The sequence below is a fragment of the Neoarius graeffei genome, chromosome 6 (assembly GCF_027579695.1).
Source record: "Neoarius graeffei isolate fNeoGra1 chromosome 6, fNeoGra1.pri, whole genome shotgun sequence".
Classification (NCBI taxonomy): domain Eukaryota; kingdom Metazoa; phylum Chordata; class Actinopteri; order Siluriformes; family Ariidae; genus Neoarius; species Neoarius graeffei.
In genome coordinates this window covers 58,057,274-58,084,984 of record NC_083574.1, presented here as the reverse complement: position 1 = coordinate 58,084,984, position 27,711 = coordinate 58,057,274, and the positions used below count along the sequence as shown (strand labels likewise).

At 41.1% G+C, this 27,711-nt stretch overlaps 1 protein-coding gene across 1 annotated transcript in view; it reads right to left on the bottom strand.

The window, feature by feature from the left end:
- Positions 1-6,476: 6,476 nt before the first annotated feature.
- Positions 6,477-27,711, bottom strand: part of hydin (HYDIN axonemal central pair apparatus protein) — a 338,453-nt gene continuing 317,218 nt past the window's right edge. Inside the window, exons 68-83 of the mRNA XM_060923930.1 lie at positions 25,589-25,715; positions 25,295-25,460; positions 24,012-24,159; positions 23,687-23,894; positions 23,225-23,446; positions 22,923-23,092; positions 22,630-22,828; positions 22,364-22,522; positions 12,365-12,645; positions 11,682-11,901; positions 11,369-11,581; positions 10,836-10,999; positions 10,549-10,699; positions 10,110-10,340; positions 9,710-9,934; positions 6,477-6,989 (exon numbers count right to left, since the gene is read on the bottom strand). Of these exons, the coding sequence (XP_060779913.1) occupies positions 6,477-6,989; positions 9,710-9,934; positions 10,110-10,340; positions 10,549-10,699; positions 10,836-10,999; positions 11,369-11,581; positions 11,682-11,901; positions 12,365-12,645; positions 22,364-22,522; positions 22,630-22,828; positions 22,923-23,092; positions 23,225-23,446; positions 23,687-23,894; positions 24,012-24,159; positions 25,295-25,460; positions 25,589-25,715 (3,397 nt within the window). The remainder of the gene's footprint in view (positions 6,990-9,709; positions 9,935-10,109; positions 10,341-10,548; positions 10,700-10,835; positions 11,000-11,368; positions 11,582-11,681; positions 11,902-12,364; positions 12,646-22,363; positions 22,523-22,629; positions 22,829-22,922; positions 23,093-23,224; positions 23,447-23,686; positions 23,895-24,011; positions 24,160-25,294; positions 25,461-25,588; positions 25,716-27,711) is intronic.

The window sequence follows — 27,711 nt, the reverse complement described above, 5'->3', positions numbered from 1 at the left end:
TAAAACTTGTTGAAAAAGAGCAGAATTGCCATATGTTTAATTTACTTGAATGTAAGGTTACTTACCACTAAGCTTATTACCTTAAAATAATGATCATCTGCACTGAAAATGTTGTAGTCGTACCTAGTGGCATACCTGAAGAGGTTTGCATTCATCGATAACTTTAAAACACATTAAAAAAGCAGCATTCTAATATCAAACAGCACTGTAATGTATTTTGTCATATTGTAAGAATGGAAACTTTCAGAGGGTATGTACAGGGGGGTTAGCAAGGTTCAATTTAATAAAATTTGACATTTTCCCACATAGATGGACCATCTCCATATTTCTGGGGGGTAAAACATGGAAAAGTCAAAATTCTTAAAATAACAACCCCCTCAATACCATGAGTAGAGAAAAACAAAATGGCGGCGCATATTTCTGAACCAACCGAGGACGAAATAAAAACTCTATTCAAAAACAAAACCCCAAAAAATACAAAAAAGCAACAAAATATAGAATAAAAGTATTTGATGGTAAGAATATATTTTTTATTTTTCAAGAATTATTATTATAGCATTTTTCACAAATCGCTACTGTCATTTTGCCGGGTTGTTTACGGGGCGGTATAGTGGTGTAGTGGTTAGCACTGTCGCCTTGCAGCAAGAAGGTTCTGCCCAGTGGCTGACGGGCCTTTCTGTGTGGAGTTTGCATGTTCTCCCCATGTCTGCATGGGTTTCTTCTGGGTGCTCCGGTCTCTCCCACAGTTCAGACACATGCGGTTAAGCCTCGGTCACAACCGGCCGTACGTGCTCCTATGGCCGGTCTACGTGCAAAAAACGCAAGAAACGCACGGAGGGCGCACGTGAAATGCACGGAGGGCGTGCGTGTGACGTGCTGATTTTTGAGCCGTAGACTGGCCGCAGAGGTTCTTTGTCATGTCAAACAAACTCTACGGGCGCTTACGTTTTTTTCAGGTTGCAAGACAAACTTGTGGCCAACGTGCATCTTTCTCCACGAACAAAAAAAACGCAGCGATTTGGGAAACGCCAAAAGTCGCACGGCCAAAAAATCGTACGTCCGGTTGTGACCTAGGCTTTAGGTTAACATGGGGCAGCCTTGCGCTGAAGTGTCCTTGAGCAAGGCACCTAACCCCCAACTGCTCCCTGGGCGCTGTAGTATACAGTAGCTGCCTACTGCTCTGGCAGTGGCGGATGGTAATCTTTCAAACAGGGGAGGCTGGTCGGTTACGATATTTCCAGATTTTAAAAGAAAAAAGAAAAAACACATCAATTTTGCCCATACTCTTGCCTCTGATCTGGCTGATTGTTGGTAGGGTCACAAACTGTGAAATAACAGGTTCTTTTGGCCCATTAGCCTACTATCCAATATACATGATGGTGGTGTTGGGGGGGTATATTTTAATATTTTATATTTTAAAATTGTGGCATGTTGTTTAAAAATTGATCATTATTGAAAGCAGCTCTTTGTCAGGAACCTCAGCAGTACCAGCAGAGTGTTCTGGAATAGGCACAAGCACTGACCTTGGGGAGCCAAACATAGAGCTGGGTGCCACACATTTCATTCAATGACACTTCCCCTATATTTTACTTATTTTGACTGAGAAATGTTTTATTGACAATTTTGATAACCCTTCACTTTTAATCCAGGTCTGTAGTGTGAAATGTTCTCGGCTGTGTTTTTGTTTAAAAATGTTTTCCAAATTGTAGCTGTGTTTAATTCATATCCAGAAAAATATATATTCCAATATAATATACTCAGCATAAACATTTTAAATAGATTCTATATTTTTGGTCCATCCATGACATATTACTAAAGTAGCCTATTTACTGTTGTTGATGTGGGTTACTTGCTGTTAGCCAGTTCACTTTCTCGTACCAGGAGAGCTGAAAGGAACGAGTATTATTCCCTACCTTTTTCACCAAGTCAGTTTGAGGCGTTGGTCTACCCTGCTCTTTAATTTTAATTTTTTCCTCGAAAGGAAGACTGGCAAATGGCTTCGCCAAAATTAAATCAGCAATGCTTGGCATCCGTGCACAGCTTTCTTGCTAGCTGACTAGCCCCCTCAAGTTCAAGTTCAGTCACTCAAATAAACGAAATTTCTGGAACTAAGATAGCAAACTTGACAACACTATATTTACAATGAAAATATATACAAACTAAAAAAGCTGATAGAAACCGTATGTAATGAATGAAATCGAAATGTAAGCCGATCTCTTACAATACACCACAGCACTTGCGAATCCGCATGGGACTGAACTGAAATTCACCGCTGCCTGTCTATATTTGAAACGAGCTGTCAATCAAATAAAATATCCGGCCGCTTTCACCAATCACCAGTCTCCTCGCGGAAAGCTTTGCCGTGTCCCTCTCACTGTGAGGCTGGGAGTCCGGTGGGCGGGCATTTTCGCAGTATTTGTCCAATAACCGCCTTGCATTTTGATATTGAAAAGCGCAGAGCTCCCAAATGCCATTGAAGTCCACTGAGGCTGGGAGTCCGGTGGGCGGGCGTTTTCACAGTATTTGTCCAATAATCGTCTTGCATTTTGAGATTGAAAAGCGCATAGCTCCCAAATGCCATTGAAGTCCACTGAGGCTGGGCTGCATTGCGCTGTCACGAGGGGGAGAAACTCACGCGCACATTAGGCGAACTGGGGAAAGTTATAACGGAATGATTTCGCACTGTAGTTGGGTTGAGCACATATTTCTATGATTCTGGATCTGAAATAGCAATGTTATAAGGTTGGCTATAACATAAGCCTAGCGCAATTCATCCTACACGATGTTCGTCATTTTTAGAGGAGGCTGAGCCTCCCTCATTGTCTTAGAGCAATCGCCCGTGTGCTGTGTGTGTGTGTGTGTGTGTACGCGTGTGTTCACTGCTTCAGATGGGTTAAATGCAGAGGATGAATTTAATTGTGCTTGAGTGTGCATGTGACAAATAAAGGCTTCTTCGTCTTCTTCAAAACTGTAAATTTTTGAAATAGTCTACTTGCTATATTGTGCAGAAATATAGTATGTTAAGTATGACTTATGAAACAAATTCATGAATTTAAATATCACCACAGTGCTTTACTTCATTCTAAACAGCACAGGCCCAATTGTCTGAAGCCATCTTTTCATCCATTTTGCCTTGCTCCGTTGGTGTACTCTTAAATTCTGAAACAGACTGCCACAAATTAAGTCATACCTATAAGGTTGGAACATCTAAACTTAACGCTTTTACAGCAAATGATGAGTTCATCAAAAGGACAAGTTTTTTTGTGCTAATATATTACATTTGTATTCATATCAGAGAAAACGTTGTGATGCCTTCAACAAACACACACAAAAAAAGTAAGAGTAGGATTCTGTGTTGTTTCAACTGAACTGATCACCTGGTGAATAGAACAAATGCAGCTGTGAAACCTGGAATGAAATTATGTCCGAGATGGGGCGGGGGCATAATTGTAATTGAGCTCCCTTGGTGACGTAGAAAGGGCAGTCAAATCTGAAGCACATTTTCTGAAATTGGCACCCCAAAAACAAACTGATGAGTGTCTTATTTCAGGGTTTGTGGGTTGGTAGGCATACTAGATACCCCTTCATACTATAATACGGTGGTTGCTGTGATTTAAGTGGAATAAAACATATATTTTAAAGTGTATTCAATCAAAAGTTTGGACACCTACTCATAGGTTTTTCCGTTTTGTTTTTTTTAAACTATTTTCTGCATTGTTGAACAACATTGAAGATATCAAAACTGACATAACGTGGAATTATGTGGTAAACATAAGTGTTAAAAACCAAAATATGTTTCAGATTTTAGATTCTTCAAAGTAGCCAGCGTTTACCTTAACGATGCTTTGCACACTATTGACATTATCTTAAACAGCTTCATGAGGTAGTCACCTGGAATGCTTTTCAATTAACAGGTGTGCCTCATCAAAAGTTAATTCGTGGAATTTCTTGCCTTCTTAATGTGTTTGAGATTCATCCATTATCCATAACTGCTTATCCTGTGCAGGCAAGCTGGAGCCTATCCCAGCTGACTATGGGCGAGAGACAGGGTACACCTTGGACAAGTCGCCAGGTCATCGCAGGGCTGACAACATAGAGACGACCATTCATACCAATGGTCAATTTAGGGCCACCAATTAACCTAAACTACGTGTCTTTGGACTGTGGGGGAAACTGGAGCACCTGGAGGAAACCCATGCAGACACGGGGAGAACATGCAAACTCCATACAGAAAGGCCCCTGTTGGGCACTGGGCTTGAACCCAGAACCTTCTTGCTTTGAGGTGACAGTGCTAACCACTACACCACCATGCCACCTTGAGAACAAACAGTAAATAGTAAATAATAAAAAAAAATACAATAAATAACCCAGTTTGACAAAAGTAGTAATCCATATTATGTCATGAACTGCTCAACTAAGTAAAGAGAAACAACAGTCCGTCATTACTTAAAATCATGAACTTCTTAGTTCATAAAAAAAACCCAAAACATTGAATTAGGTGTGTCAGAACTTTCTACTGGTACTGTACATACAATTTTTATGAGGACAGCCAGCTTTTTATTCAGGAAAATAACACCCCAACACCTCAGGCATCACCCCACCACACTGTTAATTAAAACAACTCACTGTGTTTTGTTTGAGCATGTGACATACCAAAAGAACACAACACACACACATAAGCAATATTCTACTGAGAGTTAAAACACAATAGTCTTTCCCTTTGACATGATTAAGGTATTCCTACTGAAAGGCCTTGTTATTTAATTGGCAGGAGGAACAATTCTCCCACACACAAACACAGTTTGTAGTTCTATAGTGAGGCATTGAAGAAGAAAATATGGCTCCATCATACACTCTGATTGGCAGCAAAACATTTCCTGCAAAACATTTTGTTTACACCCGATACTAAAACATAGTGTCTTAGCAACCATTGCACAGACGCATACAAAAAGCCCAGAAATTCCTACTTACCCAGGCATAAACGATACAGGATTTATTTTGTCATGTCTTGATCCCCAGATCTTTAACCCAGCCACATATAAAAAGTTGTATGCCTCCATGCTCTTCCAGGTTTATATCTGTTTGTGTAGAACAATGTCTGTAGTGTCAGGTAGTTTGAGATGTTGAGGAACTCAACAGATGGATAATTTTCCAACTCACAGGAAAAATGCTTCTTTGTTAATGTGTAAGGATCTATCCCATTGAATGGTTTCTATATCCACTTCTTTTGAGTGTATTTCTTGGTTTTAATAACTTGCTTGTTTGCTGTACACAAACATGACAATAAGTTCTTCTGTTAATTGACCAGACTCCACTTTGGGATCATTAATCCCTTTTGACTGAGAATGCCCTGCATGCATGGTTTGGCTTCTGGCACAGCCATACAGTTTTAAATACAATACCTACAATTAAAAACAGCTTGTTTTTATTGCATTTATTTAATTCCTGGGCTTCGATCTGTAACAGGGAGTGATGTTGCATTCCATTAATACACTTTACAGTAGATTATTAGATTCTAATAAAATAGATGAGCCAAAATAATTGTGGATCTTTTTTTAATGGGCCCCGACTCGTTACAAGTATGAATAGGTGGGCCTTAAAGTAGAAAAGTTTTGAGAACCCCTTTTGTCGGGCATCTCCTGAGCTCACTAAAAGACAGATAGGTTGGCATACAGCCCCAGTGGAGCTGCTATCCAACAGCGGCTTTCACCAAAAGAGCCGTTTCACCTTCATTGCTCTGAAAATGGCTAATAAGCACAAACACATATGTAAAGCCATCAAATGCAACTCAGGCTTATCTGTCAGCATTAGCTCAGTGGAGAGTCTCAGATCTTTGAGTCCATTTAACTCATAAGGACTGATGACTATTACTTAAAAACAGATAAACATCAGACATGACCAGAATTATCTGGCTACCATATGCAGCTCCGTGGTATCATATTGCTTAGTGATAAGACAGGGCTCAGTAGAATGTTTGGAAAAGAGGATGCATTGAACAAATTTAAAAATTGAGAGCCAATTTAAACTGTGCCCCTATGAGAACTGCTTAATGTCATGCTGCCCTTACTTTAGCTCCCCTCGCCCACTCTCTCATTAAAGTACTCCCACACTTTATGAAATGTCTTGCCACCCTGTCAAAACTATTAAAATATCTCATATTGAATAAACTAGAGACAAGTCTTAGGGTTAGTACTCAAATTCATATTGCATATACAGTAAAAGAAAATAATTTATGCAGAAAGATACATACAAATATTGTACATGAAACTAATGGTTACTTTTGAAATGCACTCATAACTGAAATCTAATTATGCTTACATTACTGTAGGTAAAAATTTTGTTTTGTCTGGGTTTGAAACAACTGTACAAGACAAAAAGTGACCACTGCTAAAAGATGTATTTATTTGGAAACTACAGTTATATGTGATTTTTAAGATAAACATGCATAAGATTTGTTCTTTGGACCTTGGCAGCACTTATGACATCTTCTCTCTCTGAAGCTGGTCTGAGGAAATGCCCTTCAGATAATATACCCAGGAGAGGCCCTGGCCATGGCCCTCTGTGCGTGGACTGGAGATGATAAGTTTTCCTGTGCAGGGATTCTTGGAACCTGGCTGTGGGTTCTCAAAGCTAATGAGGATTTGGTGAGTCTTCTTCGAGCGAATGGTATCCATGCCCTTGATGGTGAAAGCTGGGTTGTCCACTTGGCAAGAAAAGGCTGTGGTCTCCATGAAGACATTCTTGAAGGGGATGGAGATGTTGGAGCCAGCACGGATGGCCATGGGGCCCTGGGCTTTAGGAGGTGTGCATGTTCCATACAGAGGGAATATATAATCCCCTCCAGTGCTGGATGATAGGGTTAATAGGCCTCGCACCTCACCTAATTGGCAGGGCTCAAAGTAGACCTCCACACTGACATCGGTGCCTGACTGGGAACTCGCCGCCACTGGCACTATATTTTTTTCCACAATGAAGTCTGGGTGGTTTGTCTGAAAAGACATTTAGTAGGATCAACAGGAGTTGGAGCAATCCAAAATATATGCAGAAGCTAAATTCAGTTTATAGTTTTCTTGATTCTGCTCTCTTCCTATTTTATAGCCTATTTTATTTTTCCTATTTTATATTTTATACTATTTTATGTACAATATTTGTTCATTTCAGGTATTATCATCAACAGTAACTATGGAAATGGACAAATAAAACCCCCAAACATGACTAGAGATGCTTCTGATATGTATATGTGAGTGACAGGAACCAATGTAATCTTTTTTTTTTTTTTTTTGTTCCTGATTTATATCTCATATATTTCTGAAAAAACTGATTTTATTTAAATTTTTTTATTTAATTTTTCTCCTTGAAAATGACTGCATATAACCTCTGCAATCTGAAGATTATTTTTTCAAAATTCAAGCCAAGTGTCAGACCTGCACGCTTTCGCACATGCACCAGAAGGACTCTCAGGCGTGCTCCCAACTGCACACGTGCCAAGTGGACTTTCACATGAGGCACGCCTGCAGAGGATTAAGACGCATCAGTGTGCCTATATAAAGATGGTGTCAACGCATACTCAATGCGAAGTATTGCACTATGTTATGGACACATTATGGAGCCTTTCTTTCCTGTATTGATTTCCTGATTCCTGTTCTGTGTTTCCACTTTTGTCTGTGCCTTTGATACTCTGTGCCTCAACCAACCCTTTGCTTGTTCCATGTTTATGATTTTGTCTGCCGATTTGGGTTACTTGCCTGTTGTCTCTTTTATTAATAAATCATCTTCTGCACTTACATCCATCTCCATCCCCATCCCTGACAGAATACTTTGCCTAACCATGGATGTAGCAGAACTGTTCCAGTACGCCATTCCACGCCACTTCCAGGTTTCCGTATCTCAGCCCCTAACCTTTTTTTTTTTTTACCAGCAGCATATTGGAATGGACCTCCCCGGCACCCTACGACGGAGTATATCATCCTAGGGGATTCAGACTGCAGTGTGCAATTTTTTTTATGTGGACCTAGAAGAGCCCAAGCCTCCAGAACCTATCTGGGTAAGCTAGAGTTAGAGCCAACACCTAAGCCAGTGCCAGAGTCCGAGTCAGTGCCAGAGTCGGAGCCAGTGTCAGTACTAACTCCAGCACAAGAGCCAGTGCCAGAGCCAATGCCAGAGTTGGAGCCAGTGCAAAAGCCAATGCCAGCTCCAGTGCAAGAGCCAGTGCTGGAGCCAATGCCAGCCCCAGCGCAAGAGCCAATGCCAGAGCCAGAATTAGCGCTGGTTCCAGAACCGGTGCCAGAGGATGACGGGGCGGCCTCTGTCTCAGCTGGCTACGAAGACATCGTCGTCATCCCGCCACCGCCCGGCTACGAAGACGTAGTCGTCTCGCCGCTGCCCAGCTACGCAGATGTCGTCATCCTGCTGCCATCCGGCTATGAAGACATCGTTGTCTCACCGCTGGGTCCTGACCAGGACTGGAGCAATGCGCAGACAGAGCTTGAGCCCATGCCTGAGTCCAGTCCAGAGTCGAAGTCAGGTCCAGAGCTTGAGCCTGCATCCAGTCCAAGGTCCAGTCCTGAGCTCGAGCCCAGGTATGAGTCCAGTCCAGAACTTGAGCCTATGTCCAGCCAGGAGCCCATGACCAGTCCATGACGTAAGCCTACATCCAGTCCTAAGCCCAAGTCCTGTCCAGAGCTTGAACCCATGCCGGTGTCCAGTCCGAAGCCCAAGTCTTGTCCAGTGCTCAAACCCGTATCCAGACCAGAGTCCAAGTCATGTCCAGAGCTCGAGCCTGTATCCAGTCCAGAGTCTAAGTCATGTCAAAGGCTCGAATCCACTTCCAGCCCAGAGTCCAAGTCATGTTCAGAGCTCGAGTCCACATCCCGCCCAGGGTCCAAGTCCTGTCCTGAGCCTGAGTCCACTCCCAGTCCAGAGTCCAAGTCCTGTTCTGAGCCCAGTATCCGGTGCTACATTGGCTCAGAGTGACGTGCTGATGGCATGGCATCCAGCATCAGGCCCTCATGTTCGGGGCCAGGAAGGATGGAGTTATGCTCCCAGAGGGAACTCTTTGGGGGGGGGTTCTGTCAGACCTGCGTGCTTTGGCATGCGCACCAGAAGGACTCTCAGGCGCACTCTGGACTGCGCGTGCACTGAGTGGACTCTCGCACATGTGCTGTTAATGTGAAGGCAGTTAAGGCTGGTGATGTGTCTTAATAGGATTAAGACACATCACCATGCCTATATAAAGACAGTGTCAATGCACACTCCGTGCGAAGTATTGCGCTAGGTTACGTACACATTACAGAGCCTTTCTTTCCTGTACTGATTTCCTGATTCCTGTTCTGTGTTTCCATTTTTGTCTGTGCCTTTGATACTCTGTGCCTTGCCCAACTCTTCTTGTTCCACGTTTATGATTTTGCCTGCCGATTTGGATTACTTGCCTGTTGTCTCTTATCAATAAATCATCTTCTGCACTTACATCTGTCTCCAATCCCATCCCTGACACCAAGCACTAATGATTTGTTGGAAAACTATTTGAGCTTTTTTTTGTGTGTGTGTGTAAGTAATTTTTTTTGGGGGAAATATGAGACAGTGGCTTCCAAAAGGCAGAATGAAAATACTGCAGTGTACTCTAAACAACAATGTTTCATTAACTTGAAATTAATATGTATATATGATGGATATATTGATGGATAAATATGGAAATTTCACAAAGCCATACCTTGCAGGTGTACTCAGCCTTGACACGGGAGTAGCTGGTGAATATGGCAGTGAGGGATTGCCCACTGCCCAGTGGTGCTTTGAAGTAAAGGGGTTTCTCAGGAGAAGCAGGAAGTGCACGGAGCAAAAGCTCATAGTGGAAATAACCCAGTTCATTGTTATGCAGCATGAGCCGTGCTGTAGTCTCACCTGAACGCAGAGGTTGGTACTCAAACCTCAAAGTTTCCTGGGAGAGAGAGAGCGAGAGAGAGTGTTATCAGAATTCCTTTCAAAAATTTCACAAATAAGTGGCCGCAAAAGAATTATATATGCCATTACTCACTGGTCAATTAGTAAGGTTAATCACCAGCCATTTTTACAACATTGGTGAACAAAAAACAAACAAACAAAAAAATTGATACCATCGAGAGTGCAGACACTGAGAACTGAGGTTGCACGTGAATGTCTGGACTCCGGCACTCAGTTGTGAACAACAGGTTCGTTGGTAAAGGATTTTCCAAGTTCACACAGCCTGAAGTAACCTGCCTAACCACTGTCACCATCTCAATTGTGCTGATCACTCCTGGTGGTGTAGCCTTGAAGTTGAGGTAGTAGAACTGGTATTCCCCTGTGGCCTCATTTTTAAAGGTCAACTGTGGAATTAAGAGTGTGTCTGTGGGTATAACATTGCTACCATATCTAACAATGTTTAAAACATAACAGAAACAAAATATCTTTACTTAATTAACACTGTATAATGTCAGTTATTAGTATGGATAGAATTTTTAGGTATTGTATTAATTTGGGTATTCATAAGAAATTGGTGGAAATAGTACAGAATGTAGTGTTGTTTGGCACTACTTTGGCATTGTATTGGCACTCCTTGTAGCTGAAGAAGGAGATTTTGTAGTCCTGTTTAGATAAAGCTGACACATCCACATAATCGAGCCCCTTCAGTGAAACTGTGCTGTCAGGACGTTCAGGTTTAATCATCTCCACTATAGCACGGAATCTGCACAGCAGGAGCATAGCATACATTGCACAACTATATAAGGACATCCAGTTAAACATGTATTATTATTAATAATAATAATAATAATAATGTGCTAAATACAATAAGTCTGTGTATGTGAGTTTGTGTGTAATACCGCTGAGGTTTGGGCAACCAGTTATGAACAGGCACAATCTCTGTGTAGGATGTCTTGCAAGGTACTTCACGGCTGATTGTGCTCACGGCTTTAGGTGGCTCTGCTGTGCCCTGCAGGGTGTACATCATGCCCGAGCCATCAGGGAAAGAGAAAAACACAGATCCCTATACCAAACAAAAAAGTACATTCACACTCAGCAATTTGCATTCAGCTCCATGAAAATGAAGTTCTTTGTTGAAGGACGATATGCTACATTTTGGATAGTTTCTCATGTACATTTCAGTCTGTACAGGTAAAACTGGCTGAAGTACATTCCATAACTATACAAATTTACAAACTCTCTGAAGCCTTCAAAGACAGTTTAAAGGCAACTGACTTTAAAACACATAGCTGGTAATTCTCTTTCATCTTGTTCCTTAAGAGGGGTAATTTAAAAAAGTTAATTAAATGGTCAGACAGAGATTCCAGCCTTGTCCATGTTCTGTCAGGTTACTCAAGCGAAACAAACTGTTCTGTGGTGGAGAGAGATTTACCATGTGCTTTTTGCCATCCGTGGTCATGGCCATGGGCTTATAGGTGATCTCATAGGCTTTATTTTGCTGGTAGGGCTCAATGACGAGGGAGAGTAAAGCAGTCCAATATTCACCCTCAATCACAGGCTTCAGATGCCACTGCTGGTTAGTATTATTAGACAGAGTCACAGACTGTGTGCACTGACTACGGACCTGACATACAAAATTCAGCACCTGTAGGGGGGAAACGGAGCATATAAACATATAGGTCACAGATCAATAAAAGGCAATTAATGATTATCACTATTTTAATCACACAGAGACAATGTTTTACCTGATTAGAAACTGGGAGAACAATGCAGGAGCCAGCAAGGGTGAGGGTTACAGGCTTGCCCCCCTCTATAGAGCAAAAAAGGTTGTCATAGCACAGTTCCTGCTTGACCTCCTTAGGAGCAAAAGTCACCATCAAAGGCACCTCCATTCCTGGGCAGATATAACCTTTAGCAGGGCAGATACTGAAGTCTGGAGCAAAAGCCTTTGCATCCCACTTGAACCTGACACAAAAATACACACAAAGTATTTCAACAGTTATGTAAAGTACAAATCCAAAATTCTTGAATTCAAATCAGGCAAATGATTACATCTGTAAAGAGAACTTTAGTGAATATGTTCATATCATGGTTAAATAAAGTATTAATCAATAATGGACATAGTGAATTGTGAACAATAAAGAAAAAAGAACAGTGAATGAAGAGTAGCTCTTATTTCCTTTTCTACAGTGGGAGTGTCATGCTGTCATGCTGTGCTACCGGTATGACAAAGTCTCAACAAATGTCTGTTGAGTAGAATATGGAACTGTGCAAAAGGGTCTATGACCTGATAAGCTGAATTAGGTGTGTTAAATGAAGTAGAATGCTGAACCATGCATTAATGTTGCCTTCGAAAATTGGGGTCTGACAACCATGCTCTAGAGCATATCATGCACAAGATGGTGTATATGAATATGTATATATGCACCTAGCCCCAATGTCTCCTGTATTTTGCAGCATAATATGACGTGTGGTTTGGCAGTGCTGGGCCACAGCTCCAAAGGACAAGTAGCTCTGATCCAGTGTGACCTCCACACCCTGGCAGCAGCCTTTCAGCACCAGTAGGGGGCGTATGGTACCCAAACATTTCAGCTGCACCTCCTCGCTGAACGGGACCATGCGTTGCTGAGGGCTGAAGAGCACCTCCACCACACACTTTCCCCCTCCACCCTTCAGTGTCACCTCCCTACTTGGATTCACTGACAGGACCTGAAGAACAAACACACTGGAGTGGGACCACATATTGTGAAGTGGGAAAGATTGTTTGCATTATTGGATTTTGTGTGTGTGTCCAATGTTAAATTAATGATTGTCTTTGAGAAGCATTCTCGAGCTATTGAAATGCACTATATCAATTAGTGCTCAGTTTAGTCTTCAGTTATTCATTTATATTCAAGTATACTATTCACTATAGACCGCACGCTCCCGTTCACTCACATTCTATTGAAAAATCAAGTCAAAATACCGCCACCATGTTGTCAAATTTCCAACCAGTCTGAGCAGTAGAGACTTCCTCCTTCTCGAGTTTGTGCAGTAGAGACAAGAGGCAAAGTGAGGTACACTCCAATCCTTTAGTAGACCCACCCCTTTCAGTAATTGCGGAATGTGTTCATGATAGAAAGCAACCGTAAATCTATCCAGACATCTTAAATAGTTTCAACTGTTGATATTTCATGAAAACGGACGGCTATAAGAAGGATATTTATCACTTGGACATGAACTGGACATTTGCTGACAGATTAACTGTGGTTTCAGGAAGAGCAACTGGTTTAGACTGCAGTTAAAAGTTTAAAGTGAGTTAAAAATGTATTATTTGGAACACAAACTTATAAAATCCATTTTAAAGTTATTGGTAGTGTATTGTGTTCACTGACAAACAAATGGCTTTGAGCTATCTGGTTGACTGGGTGTCACTAACATTGGCTGGATGATGTTGAAATAATAGTGCTTTCATGGTGGCTATATGTGCAAACTTGATTAAACTGGTGCAATTAACCTAACTTTCCTATTGAACCTCTCAACATTTCAAATGTTTTAATCGAAATCAGTGTTAATTTTGACAATCTTAAATTTAGTTTTAGTCTTAGTTGCTTACTGAAAATTGTAATTGGTTTTAGTCACATTTAATTGTTTTGTAAAGATTTAGTCAGTGGAACTCAGTTTTATATTTAGTCCAGTTTTAGTCAATGTTTTAATCATAATTTCCTCAGACAGTTGCACGATAATGTAATAGATTTTGCTGAAAGATATTTCTCCTTGCTGTAAAAATTCTCTTAATAAGTAAGCATACCTTGAACTGTGTGTTTAATTATAATGTTTTACTGACTTACCATACTGTAGGAGCTATTTTAAGATAGTAATTCGTGAAACATTAATATAAATGTTTGGTTGTGATACTTTATATTACTGTTGCATTTAAGAGTTAACCCCCCACCCCTCAATCAGTGGTTTTGCTTGTATAAAATATTCCCCTGTCGGATATTTTAATCATACATTCCATTTAGTGTTTGTAGATGATGAAATAATAATGGAAATAAAATGGTCAGGTTAGGAGTAGCGGTTTTCTGACCAAAATTCAAATGAACAAACTGTAATTTGTATCTGTCAATATTGGATTAATAAAGGTTTTTTTGCTTGAGGATTTTTGTTCTCTGAGATTTTTCGCATCATGTTTTTAAAAATAACCTGCTCCATAAGCGGCCAAGGGAAACAGAAGAAGAGCCACTGCAGTTACTTTTTCCTTGTGTCACATAAAAATGAATGCCGAACTAGGTTGTCTGCCTGAATAACCTAGAAATTAGAAAAATCCAACTTTTAATTGAAATAAAGTTATTCAGAGAAAAACAAGTCCCTCATCAAGAAATAATTATTTTCAACAAAAAAAACCCACATGTGCCACTTTTATTGGCACCCCTGGAAATTATAGTGAACACAATGCAACTGAAGCACGTTTCACATTTAAATTGCACATTTTTGATTGGCATGTGTAGGAACTTTTAAGCTGAAATTGGCATGTGTAGGAACTTTTAAGCTGAAATCCATGATTTTCTAATTAACTGGGATACAAATATGAGGTGGAACATTCCACTACATTAATCATATTTAGCAGACATTCTGATCCAGAGCAATGTACAGTATACCCAGAGTAGCCTGGGGAGCTAAGGTGCCTTGCTCAAGGGCACTTCAGCTATTCATGTTGGTCTAGGGAATTGAACTGGTGATCTTTTTGTCTCAAAGCTGCTTCTCTAACCATTAGGTTCCCTAACCATGGTTTCCCCAAAGAGTCAAATTCCTTTTGTCATCCATCAACATGGGAAAGATAAAAGAACATACAAACCAAATGAGGGAGAAGTGTGTTGACCTTCATAAGTCAGGGAATGGTGATAAAAAATAGCTACTTGCCTGAAAATGCCCATTTTCTACTGTTAGGGCAATAATAAAAAAAAAAAATTAGACACCAGCTGGAACTGTTACAAACTTGCCTGGAAGAGAACCCAAGTTTATTTTGCTCACAAAAGGAGTAAGGATGATGGTAAAAAAGGAAGAAAAAAATCCCCAAGGATCACTGTTGGTGAATTACAATAAAAAGTCAAATCTTGGTGTTTCCAAGTCTCCAAAACCACCCTCAGACACCACTTCCTTGCCAACAGATTATTTAGAAGGTATGTTAGAAAAAAAGGCTTTTCTGTCAGTTAACCACAAACATAAGCACCTAAAGTTTGTGAAATACTACTACAACTTTGACTGGAACCGTGTTCTTTGGTCTGATGTCACAAAAAAATGGAGTTTTTTGGCAATAACCACTAAAGATAGGTTTGGCATAAAAAGAAACATGACTACAATGAAAAGAACCTGATCCCAACTGTAAAATCTGGTGGATGCTCTGTGATGTTTTGGGGCTATTTTTCCTCCAAAGGGCCTGCAAACCTTGTTATAGTACATAGCATCATGGACTTCATGAAATACCATGACATTTTAAATTAAAATCTGGCTGCCTCTGCCAGAAAAACTAAAACTGAGTCAGCATTGCAATCAGCAGGTCAATGATCCGAGGCATATGTCCAAATCAACACGGAAATGGTTAGCTGACCACAGAATCTGGTTTCTGGCATGGCCATCTCAGTCCCCTGACCAGAACCCCATTGAAAACATGTGGGCTGAGCTGAAGAGGAGAGTTCACAAGAGAGGGCTTAGGACCTGATGATATGGAGAGATTCTGTAAAGAGGAATGGTCTCAGATGCCCTGCTCTGTTATCTCCACCCTTATAAAATGTTATAGGAGAAGAATCAGTGATGTTGGCAAAGGGAGGTTGTACAACATATTAAATGCAGGGGTGCCAATAATAGTGGCACGTGTTTTTTTTTAAATAGTTATTTCTTGATGAGCGAAATAATCATGGTCTCAACTTATTTAGGACTATACTAGAATTGGAAAGAACTCTCAATCTATTATTGATCTGATTCTAATTTCTGATGAAAACAAAATCTTGCAGTGTGGTGTTATTAGTTGTGGTATCAGTGATCATTGCATGATATACTGTACCAGAAAACGTAAACATGAACAGATTGGTAAACACAACAATGTTAAACTGAGATATATGAAGGGTTATAGTAAATCTGATTTTGCTAATAAACTCAGTAATGTCAGTTGGAATTGTGTGCTTGATTCTGATAATGTCAATATCGCCTGGTCTAATTTTAAAACTATGTTTGTCAATGTAATTGACTCTCTTGCACCTATGAAGGAAGTACGGTTTAAACAGTGTACTGACCCATGGTTTGATGATACAATTTTGGCAAAGATAAAAAATTGGGATCAGCTATTTTCAGACTTCAAGAAAACTAGATATTAATCAAAATTTAATCAGTATTAAAAAGCTGAAAATTTTACCCAAAGGCTGATCAATAAATCTAAAACAGAATTTTTCTGAAACAAGCTGTAAGAGGAGAAAAATCATCCTAAAAAACTTTGGAAAATTCTAAAAGATCTTGGCTCTTCCAGCAAAGCAAAACTATCAACTAGTAATATTGGTCTTGATATTGATGGTGAAATTATTTTTGATAAATCTAAGGTCGCACATAAATTTAATAAGTTTTTCACTACAGTGGCATCAAACCTGGTACAGAAACTTCCAGTTGTTACAGGTAAATTTGGCATGAGCAAAGTGGAACAGTTTTATGCTGATAAAGGTGTATCACATAATGCATTTTCTTTCAATCAGGTAACAGAAGAAAATGTTTGTAAATTGCTCAAAAATATAAATTCTTTCAAAGCTGCTGGACTTGATAACATTCCAGCAAAATTTGTAAAAGATTCAGCAGAAATTATTGCTGCTCTACTCACTCATATGATAAATTTATCTATATTACATAGTGTTGTCCATCCATCCATCCATCCATCCATCCATCCATCCATCCATCCATCCATCCATCCATCCATCCATCCATCCATCATCTGTAGCCACTTATCCTGTTCTACAGGGTCACAGGCAAGCTGGAGCCTATCCCAGCTGACTAAGGGCGAGAGGCGGGGTACACCCTGGACAAGTCACCAGGTTATCGCAAGGCTGACACAGAGACAAACAACCATTCACACATTCACACCTACGGTCAATTTAGAGTCACCAGTTAACCTAACGTTGTATGTCTACTTGCAAGAGTCAAATTTGTAATATGAATTTCAGTCTGAATTTCGAAAATCTTATTCTACTGATACATGTTTATTGCATTTAACTGATTATATTAGGCTAGAAATGGACAAGGGTAACTATGTAGAAATGGTGTTGCTTGATTTACAGAAAGCTTTCGACATGGTTAATCATGAGATTTTGCTTGGTAAATTGAGGTGTATGGGTTTGTCTGACTCTGCTGTAAATTGGTTCAAGTCATATTTATTAACTCGTAAACAACTTGTTGATCTTTCAGGTGTTAAATCTAATCTTGAAAATATCACATGTGGAGTGCTGCAAGGATCGATCCTTGGGCCTTTATTGTTCTTGATGTATGTTAACGATATGGAAATGGCTGTGAAATGCAAGTTATTGTTGTATGCTGATGATTCTGCATTATTAATATCTGGTCACAATTTAGTCACTTCACAAAATCAACTTGGTGAAGAATTATCATCTGTTAGTGACTGGCTAGTGGATAACAGGTTATCTTTACATCCTGGAAAAACTGAATCTATACTGTTTGACTCAAAGTAATTTGAAGAAAAATTCAAATTTGGACATTGTGTGCAAAGGTATTGAAATCAAATATTACGAGAAAGTTAAATATTTAGGTGCAGAGTTGGACCAATCCTTAGATGGAGAGGCAATGGCCGAAAAGGTACTAAGGTATATGCCAGATTAAAATTTTTATATAGAAAATCAAAATTTTTAGATTTAAGAACCAAGAAACTGTTAGCATCACTGATACAATGTCATTATGATTATGCCTGCTCTTTTTGGCACTCAAGTTTGACTAAGAAAACAAAACCAAAACTGCAGATTTCTCAGAATAAATTGGTTCGTTTTACTCTAAATTTACACCCAAGAACATCATTATTTACTTCACACTTCAAAATCTTAGGATGGCTCCCTATCCGATATAGAGTAGAGCAATTAAAACTAAATCATATGTACGGAGTGCTTGATGGGATGTCTCCTAAGTACCTTTCTGACCAATTCCTTTCCATCTCAAGAAGGCATTCTCATAATACTCGTTCTAGTCAACATCCGCTTGTCATTCCTCATTTTGGTGCTTTTGGTAAGTTTTCATTTTGTATCACTGGTGCTCAGTTATGGAATAGTCTTCCTTCTACCTTAGTCAATCTTTGTTAAATTTTAAGAAAAATGTTAAATCTTATATGTATAATGTTATGACTTCTATTGAGAATAATGATTTTATTTTTTATTAATTTTCATATATTTTTATTAGTATTAGGTTTATATCTCTCTTTTATGTCACATCTTGTATTATGGGGACTACAATGGAAACAAGTTTTAAAATTTTTTGTGTTATCCCTGGCAATATCTACAGTATTTTGTATATAATAGAATAGAATAGAATTCTTTATTGTCCACATTGTGGAAACTCATCTTCAAATACATACATATTTTATGTATTTTTTATACTCATGTTTATTTTGGATTATTTTGTTCCATTTATCACTTTTATGTACTGTATTATTGCCAAATAAATCAAATCAAATCAAAAGGGATTTGTTTTTCTCTGAATAAATGTATTTCAATACAAGGTTGGATTTTTCTAATTTTTTTTTCAATGAGAGATGAAGCTACTTCACAAAAGGTGGATTTTTTTGAACTCCTTTTACTAATCTTTACATTAATCTTAGAGGGCACTGTATTTCCTCTCATCTTTACTTGTCAGGGCATAATGAACAGAGATTTAGCCGTAATTTTCACGGTCAAATATTTTTTCAATTACACTGTCATTACAATTTAGTCATGAAATAAAATTTCCTCAACAAATACATGATGTCAAAATTTTTGTTGAAAAAATTAACACTGATAGAAATGGCTCACAGTTTATATAAGTGCATGCATCCAGAAAAGTTCAAACAGGTAGGTATGGTATATGACGAACAAATTTAGTTAGCTGGCTGGCTATAGCTAGTCTCTTCTGGGAAAGCTATCAATCAGGTCATTCCTAAGCATATCCATACCTTCTTACTTTATAGTAGAATAATGTTTTAAAAACTAATTTCTGGGGCAAAATAAAAAAAAGTGCAGATATCAGCAGGCGGCATGGTGGTGTAGTGGTTAGCGCTGTCACCTCACAGCAAGAAGGTCCGGGTTCAAGCCCCGGGGCCGGCGAGGGCCTTTCTGTGCGGAGTTTGCATGTTCTCCCTGTGTCCGCGTGGGTTTCCTCTGGGTGCTCCGGTTTCCCCCACAGTCCAAAGACATGCAGGTTAGGTTAACTGGTGACTCTAAATTGACCGTAGGTGTGAATGTGAGTGTGAATGGTTGTCTGTGTCTATGTGTCAGCCCTGTGATGACCTGGCGACTTGTCCAGGGTGTACCTCACCTTTCGCCTGTAGTCAGCTGGGATAGGCTCCAGCTTGCCTGCGACCCTGTAGAAGGATAAAGCGGCTAGAGATAATGAGATGAGATGAGATGAGATATCAGCATAGGGAAAACTACCTGCTTGAATGACACTGTAGATGGAAAAACAGTTTAAACAAGAAAAGTGACATGGAAAATAAAAAAATAGGTACCCTATGGGAACACGTGGCTGCTGCTTATAAATAAAATTGTTTTGTGATACCATGTCCATACAGTAAATATAGCATATTTACTCTATGAGGCAGTAGCTACAAAAATGAAGCGTAATCCAAAAATGAACAATTTAAAAATCACAAAAGTAAAATATACCAAGTGTTTGTACTTTATATTATTCTACTCTTACCTCTTACAGTTTTTGAAACTGAAACCTTCGAACCGAGGCTGATATACACACGGTGTCGCCATAACCGAAATTTTTATTTCCCAGAAAAGGCCCGGCGCTAGAGCTCAGTGGTCTCAATACTCTTTTTGACAATTTCCCGTCACAACTCGGAAGTGCGTCACATCTACATCACACATGGGACCACTGGCTGAAGAAGGCGAGAAAAGGAGGACAACCTGGAGTATATTTTAAAATAGGAACGCACTTTCCCTCGGTAATAAGAATAAATATGTCTGAAAGTGATTTCTTTAGTCTAGTCCATTTATTTCAAATGGTGAACTGAATTGTATACACTCTCTGGTCATTTTAATAGGAACACCTGTATGTGTATGTGCAGTGCGCGATTGTTACACTCATTCTTACAACACGATGACATACGGTAGTGGCTCCTGCCTCTATGAGGCATCCATCCATCCATTATCTGTAGCCGCTTATCCTGTCCTACAGGGTTGCAGGCAAGCTGGAGCCTATCCCAGCTGACGATGGGTGAGAGGCAGGGCACACCCTGGACAAGTCACCAGGTTATCGCAGGGCTGACACAGAGACAAACAACCATTCACACCTACGGTCAATTTAGAGCCACCAATTAACCTAACCTGCATGTCTTTGGACTGTGGGGGAAAGTGTAGCACCTGGAGGAAACCCACGCAGACACGGGGAGAACATGCAAACTCCACACAGGAAGGCCCTCGCCGGCCACTGGGCTCGAACCCAGGACCTTCTTGCTGTGAGGTGATAGCAGAGGTGGGGACTTGAGACTTGGGGACTTGGACTCGAGTCGACTCGAGTCACTGTTTTCATGACTTGTGACTTGACAAAACATGAAAATACTTGAGACTTGACTCGGACTTGGAAGTTTAAGACTCGGGACTTGACTTGACACACGATGACTTGAGTGTTATTTCCATCATGTTTTTATTGTGAAAATAAAATGTAATATGCACATACTTCAGTAATTTTGATTGCACTGCCGTTGCGTTGTCACCGCCCTGTCCATCAGGCACGCTCTCTGCATGGGCTATATACCACGCCCCATGCCACGATGTGTTCACAGATTTCACATCATATCATCATGTCAGCCATCCCAAGAGTAATCACTTTCGGCTTCAAGGGCTACTGCCTAGAAGGTAAACGACGAACGGCGCAGTGCAAGATTTGCAACGTGACGATTTCTGACAGCCAGACCACGACCTCCAATTTCGTCCGGCATTTGAAGATCCAGTCTGCCCAGTAAGTTTATTAATGTGTTGTTATTTGGTGATAGCAACTAAACTCCTCGTTAGCCAATGTTAGCCACGAGAGTGAGGGGTAGGAGGATTTTAGCCGTTGCAGATGTAGCTAGGGATTCAGTTTATTATTGTGAAATTCTTATGTGAATGCTGGTAAGCAATGTAGTTACGTCAAGTTTAATGATATTGTATATCAGTAGTAGTAAGCTGATTGTGCACTTTGCAGTCGTGATGCTGAATAACATAAGCAGCTTCCTACCCTGTTGTTCTGTTTCAGGGTTAAGCTAATGGTCAGCTTGTGAACATGTACACGTTCATGAGCAGCACAAATTCGTGTAAGTGTGTTCGTGTACATTAGCCAGACTGTCTTGTTGGCTGATGACAATGTGAGAAACTTAGTTGGCTTTCAATCTTGCAATCAATTTTGCCATCAATAAATAACTTTGTGACATTATTACTGTTTTGTTTTATTCCATGATGTATTTTACAGAACATGAGTATTTAAAATGCAAATATTTAACAGGTTGGGCACATGTGCCAGGGATGTTTACTGACATTTACTTATGTATTGCCTTTTCAATTTATTAAATTCATATTCTGCTGCTAAAGTTACGCCAATATGCCTAAGGTGACTTGACTTGGTCTTGACTTATTATAGGACTTGACTTGACTTGACATAGCCTGTGGCTTGACTTGACTTGACCAAGACAAAAAAGACTTGGGACTTACTTGAGACTTGCACATGTGTGACTTGGTCCCATCTCTGGGTGATAGTGCCAACCACTACACCACCATGCTGTCTGTTCTTCTCATCTCATCTCATTATCTCTAGCCGCTTTATCCTGTTCTACAGGGTCGCAGGCAAGCTGGAGCCTATCCCAGCTGACTACGGGCGAAAGGCGGGGTACACCCTGGACAAGTCGCCAGGTCATCACAGGGCTGACACATAGACACAGACAACCATTCACACTCACATTCACACCTACGGTCAATTTAGAGTCACCAGTTAACCTAACCTGCATGTCTTTGGACTGTGGGGGAAACCGGAGCACCTGGAGGAAACCCACGTGGACACGGGGAGAACATGCAAACTCCGCACAGAAAGGCCCTCGCCGGCCACAGGGCTCGAACCCGGACCTTCTTGCTGTGAGGCGACAGCGCTAACCACTACACCACCGTGCCGCCCCGTCTGTTCTTCTTCTTAATAATAATAATAATAATTTTACAAGTGTATGTATGTGTTCTACCTTAGAGTCCAGTAGAGTCTGTGCAAAGGGTGTGAAGAGGAGGGAGAAGGTCAAGGAAGATGGACTGTTGTTGATCAAGGGGATGAGCTTCTTGCTCCTCTGGCCCACCTGCAGAGCTCCAAGCTTCACAGTCTTTAATTTTGGATCCTCTACATCAATCTAGGAAAAACAGAGCCTGATGATAATGCTATGTAAAATCATCCAAACAGATAAAAATGTGTGGACATGCAGCATTGACAGTGCATTGTAAATTTTCTCTTTCTCACCTTCATCTCAATTCCTTGCCCCATGATCTCCACTACCTGTGTGGAATACTCATTTATCTGAAAGACTACTTTTTCGTGGTAGCGCATTGCTTCTCGGGGGTAGAATGTGATAGGCACCTCCATGCTACCACTAGAGGGCAACACATCAGGCCTGAAGCTCACATCCAGAAAAGGGGTGTTGGAGAATAAACAGTCTACACTATAATAAATGAAGAGGAAACATAGAATTAAAAGACTAACAACCACAAAAATGACTGAGTTATAGTTTATGCATGATGAACCCCACCATTTACCTGATTCCTCTTTTCCCTTTGTTGCTGATGAGCAGTATACATGTGGCAGGCACCATGCCAGCAGAGTAAATGAACGTCTTTCCAAAGTTGTACTTGAGGAAAGAAAACTCCAGGCCCAGGCTGGTTGTCAAACCTAGCAGATTGCAATGGAAAACTGGGCCATCCTTTACCTACAGAGCAGCATGAGTCAAAAGCATGAATCATAAAACCTTGCAAAGTCAGATATGAAATTATATATAATGTACAAAAAAAAAAGGCAAAGAGCAAAAAGCAGAGAGGAAAACAAGAAACAGAAAGGCTGCCTTGATTGAGAAGCCCATATCTTTGAGGTTACACTTCTGTTGGGGGAAGAAACTGAGAACGCAACGATTCTGTTTTCCCACTGGCACTACAGCTGTTGTGGGCTCCACCTGCAGGTGGCACTGCAACTCTTCAGGCCCCGTTATCTCATACTGCACATCCACATTGAACCTCCCTGGGTTGGACACCACAAAGGCACATGTGGACTTACCACTCAGCTCCACCTGTCCACAAAAAAAAAAAAGAAAAAAAGAATGAATGTACTGCAATATAAGACAAACTGATAAAACAATAGAGTTAGGACATTTCACTAAAATTAAATCAGATGAATCTCTTGAAATGTACAAAATCTTTTGAAATGTACAAGACTTTGCATTAGAACTTTTCTTTTGCATCTCAGACGCAAGGTGACATAATACACCTTCAGATAAATATGCTGTTTCATAGCTTATATTAAAGCTCACTTGTTTGAAGTCCACAAGATGACCATCTGCAGTAGTGAGTTCAGTCATGGCCCCTTCTGGACTCTCATATTGGACACAGACTTTCATGTTGTAGCCTTCGGCCTTCACGTTCATAATGAGTGGCTTAACTTTTCCTCTGATCAGCATGCGGAGGTTAAAAGTCACTTCACCCTCCTGTGTGGGTGTGAAGGATATGTCCACTGGGAACCTGATAGACAAACAACAAGCACATACCTTGTGACTTTTCTCCTCATTTAGTATTGTTTTTTACTTTTAATTGAACTGTTTTTCCTTTTGCAAAAGTATGGTGTTGAATGGGCCTTACTTGTCTCTGGGGGGTACAGTCCCTTGCAAGGGCTTCAGTATCAGGCTGTCTCTAAAAGACTTTGAGTGCTGAGAGGCCTCCTCGATGGCAAAGTGAAAAGGTTGGTCTTCTCTGTTCACTACATGCACAGTTTTATGGGCCTCATGACCTGCATGTGTACATGTTTGTGCATATTATTGCATATTATTATTTGTGCATAATATGAAAATTCTCTTTAGTTACTTCTGGCTTTACTATGATACCACCATAGTTTGACTGATGTTCCTATGTGGTAGCCATAACCAGTATCTCTTACCATGCTTTTACTCCAAGTGCTTTACAGTGTACTCCAGTGCTTTATATGTATATTACATATTGAACAATGATGCTGCCACAGTTTTACTATGGTAGTTTATTGTAACTATGGTACAGTACTTGGTGGTTTTACTGTGGTACAATATATTAACTGTATAAGGACACTACAATGGCTTGCCATATGGTTGAAAAATAGTGTTTGAATATGGACAAAGGGACCATGTTATTAGGGCGGCATGGTGGTGTAGTCAGCTGGGATAGGCTCCAGCTTGCCTGCGACCCTGTAGAACAGGTTAAGTGGCTACAGATAATGGATGGATGGAAGTTTGAACCTCCTTTGGATTCACCAGGTAGAACCTCCTTTGGCAGCAATACCATCTACAAAGTGTTTTCTGTACTTGCTGATCAGATTTTTACAACAGTGAGTAGGAATTTTAGACCATTTCTCCTTACACTACTGTTTTCAGTGAGTATTTATACTCCTCGAATATAAATGATTAATTTCAAGATTACATATTTTTACCAGCCAAGATTGTGAATGATTAACCAATGTTTTCAATAATATGTGAAAGTAGAATTTGTGTGTTATTAGTTCAGGCATTACTTGGATGATGATCAGACCACATTTTATGAGTAAATAATGCAGGAATCCAAACTTTTGGAAAAATGGCTCGCAAATTTTATCTTGCAAATGTGCCCCCTGCCCCAAACTATGTCTCAATTATGCCCCAACTGTGCAGTATGTAACTGGTAAACCATTGATAATTTATTCATATTGTCTCATTTGTGCATTGAAATAATTTCAAATGTTTTATTAAATCCACTGCAAAAGCATTACATTTTATATTTAATAATGATCATACTGTTCATGCATCTGTTTCTAACACAGAACTGCCTGTTATGCTCATTGTTCACTTTTTCAATACTGCAAAACTTAAGGATGTATCTAACCTCTGCCAAACCTCAATTGTAATCAATTGGAATCTCACCAATAAGTAGACTGCCTAGATTAAGATGAGCATGATCAATGTACACCACTGGATCTTTCACTGTGCCCACCAGCAGGAAGGGCACAGAAAACTTGAGCTCTGGGATTAAGAAGGTCCAGAAGGATTCCACCAAATCCAGCTCTTGGGCATGGTATTGAAATGACACCTGAGACAGTGGATTTTTCAAGGTTAATATAAAAAGTATTAAATGGAGGCTAATTTAAGCATAGCCAGACATACGGTACATACAAACATTGACTGAATTATAATATGCAGTTATTTAAACTGTTATACCTCCATTTTTTTGCCAGGCTGAATGGAGTCCTTTGGTGTGACACAGCTGAAGGGTTTAACCTCAGAGTCTTCACATCTCCACAAAAAGGAGTATGGCTTATTGGTAGGGTTTACAACAGTGAAGGTCCTGTAAAATAAATAAATTATGCAAATTATCAATACAGTTACTGTAACAAGATACCAATTATGACCACTGACCACTATATATATATATATATATATATATATATATATATATATATATCCCACACGGGGATCTTCTCCGGGCACTGTATTTAAAAGTACAAACAGCAGTACACGGAGCGAATCCCCGTGTTAGTTTATGTTTAGTGCCGGTACGGTGGTGTAGTGGTTAGCGCTGTCGCCTCACAGCAAGAAGGTCCGGGTTCAAGCCCCATGGTCGGCGAGGGCCTTTCTGTGCGGAGTTTGCATGTTCTCCCCGTGTCTGTGTGGGTTTCCTCCAGGTGCTCCGGTTTGCCCCACAGTCCAAAGACATGCAGGTTAGGTTAACCGTCTCGTCTCGTCTCGTCTTCTTCCGCTTTATCCGGGACCGGGTCGCGGAGGCAGCAGTCTAAGCAGGGAAGCCCAAACTTCCCTTTCCCCAGACACCTCGGCCAGCTCCTCGGGAAGAACACCGAGGCGTTCCCAGGCCAGCCGAGAGACATAGTCCCTCCAGCGTGTCCTGGGTCTTCCCCGGGGCCTCCTCCCGGGGGGACATGCCTGGAACACCTCCCCAGGGAGGCGTCCAGGAGGCATCCGAAAAAGATGCCCGAGCCACCTCAGCTGGTTCCTCTCGATGTGGAGCAGCAGCGGCTCTACTCCGAGCTCCTCCCGAGTGACTGTGCTTCTCACCCTATCTCTAAGGGAGCGCCCAGCCACCCTGCGAAGGAAACTCATTTCGGCCGCTTGTATCCGCGATCTTGTTCTTTCGGTCATTACCCAAAGCTCATGACCATAGGTGAGAGTCGGAACGTAGATCGACCGGTAAATTGAGAGCTTCGCCTTTTGGCTCAGCTCCTTCTTCACCACAACGGACCGGTAAAGCGACCGCATCACTGCGGAGGCTGCACCGATCCGCCTGTCGATCTCACGCTCCATCCTTCCCTCACTCGTGAACAAGATCCCGAGATACTTAAACTCCTCCACTTGAGGCAGAACTTCTCCACCAACCTGGAGAGGGCAAGCCACCCTTTTCCGGTCGAGAACCATGGCCTCGGACTTGGAGGTGCTGATTCTCATCCCAGCCGCTTCACACTCGACTGCAAACCGCCCCAGTGCATGCTGAAGGTCCTGGTTTGAAGAAGCCAACAGGACAACATCATCCGCAAAAAGCAGAGATGAAATCCTGTGGTTCCCAAACAGGATTCCTTCTGGCCCCTGGCTGCGCCTAGAAATTCTGTCCATAAAAATTATGAACAGAACCGGTGACAAAGGGCAGCCCTGCCGGAGTCCAACATGCACTGGGAACAGGTCTGACTTACTGCCGGCAATGCGAACCAGACTCCTGCTCCGTTCGTACAGGGACCGGACAGCCCTTAGCAAAGAGCCCCGAACCCCATACTCCCGAAGCACCCCCCACAGAATACTACGGGGGACACGGTCGAATGCCTTCTCCAGATCCACAAAGCACATGTGGACTGGTTGGGCAAACTCCCATGAACCCTCGAGCACCCTATGAAGGGTATAGAGCTGGTCCAGTGTTCCGCGACCAGGACGAAAACCGCATTGTTCCTCCTGGATCCGAGGTTCGACTATTGGTCGAATTCTCCTCTCCAGTACCCTGGAGTAAACCTTCCCTGGGAGGCTGAGAAGTGTGATTCCCCTATAATTGGGGCACACTCTCCGGTCCCCTTTCTTAAAAAGAGGGACCACCACCCCAGTCTGCCACTCCAGAGGCACTGTCCCTGACCGCCACGCGATGTTGCAGAGGCGTGTCAACCAAGACAGCCCCACAACATCCAGAGACTTGAGATACTCAGGGCGGATCTCATCCACCCCCGGTGCCTTGCCACCGAGGAGCTTGCAAACCACCTCAGTGACTTCGGCTTGGGTAATGGACGAGTCCACCTCTGAGTCATCAGCCTCAGTCTCCTCAGTGGAAGACATGACGGTGGGATTGAGGA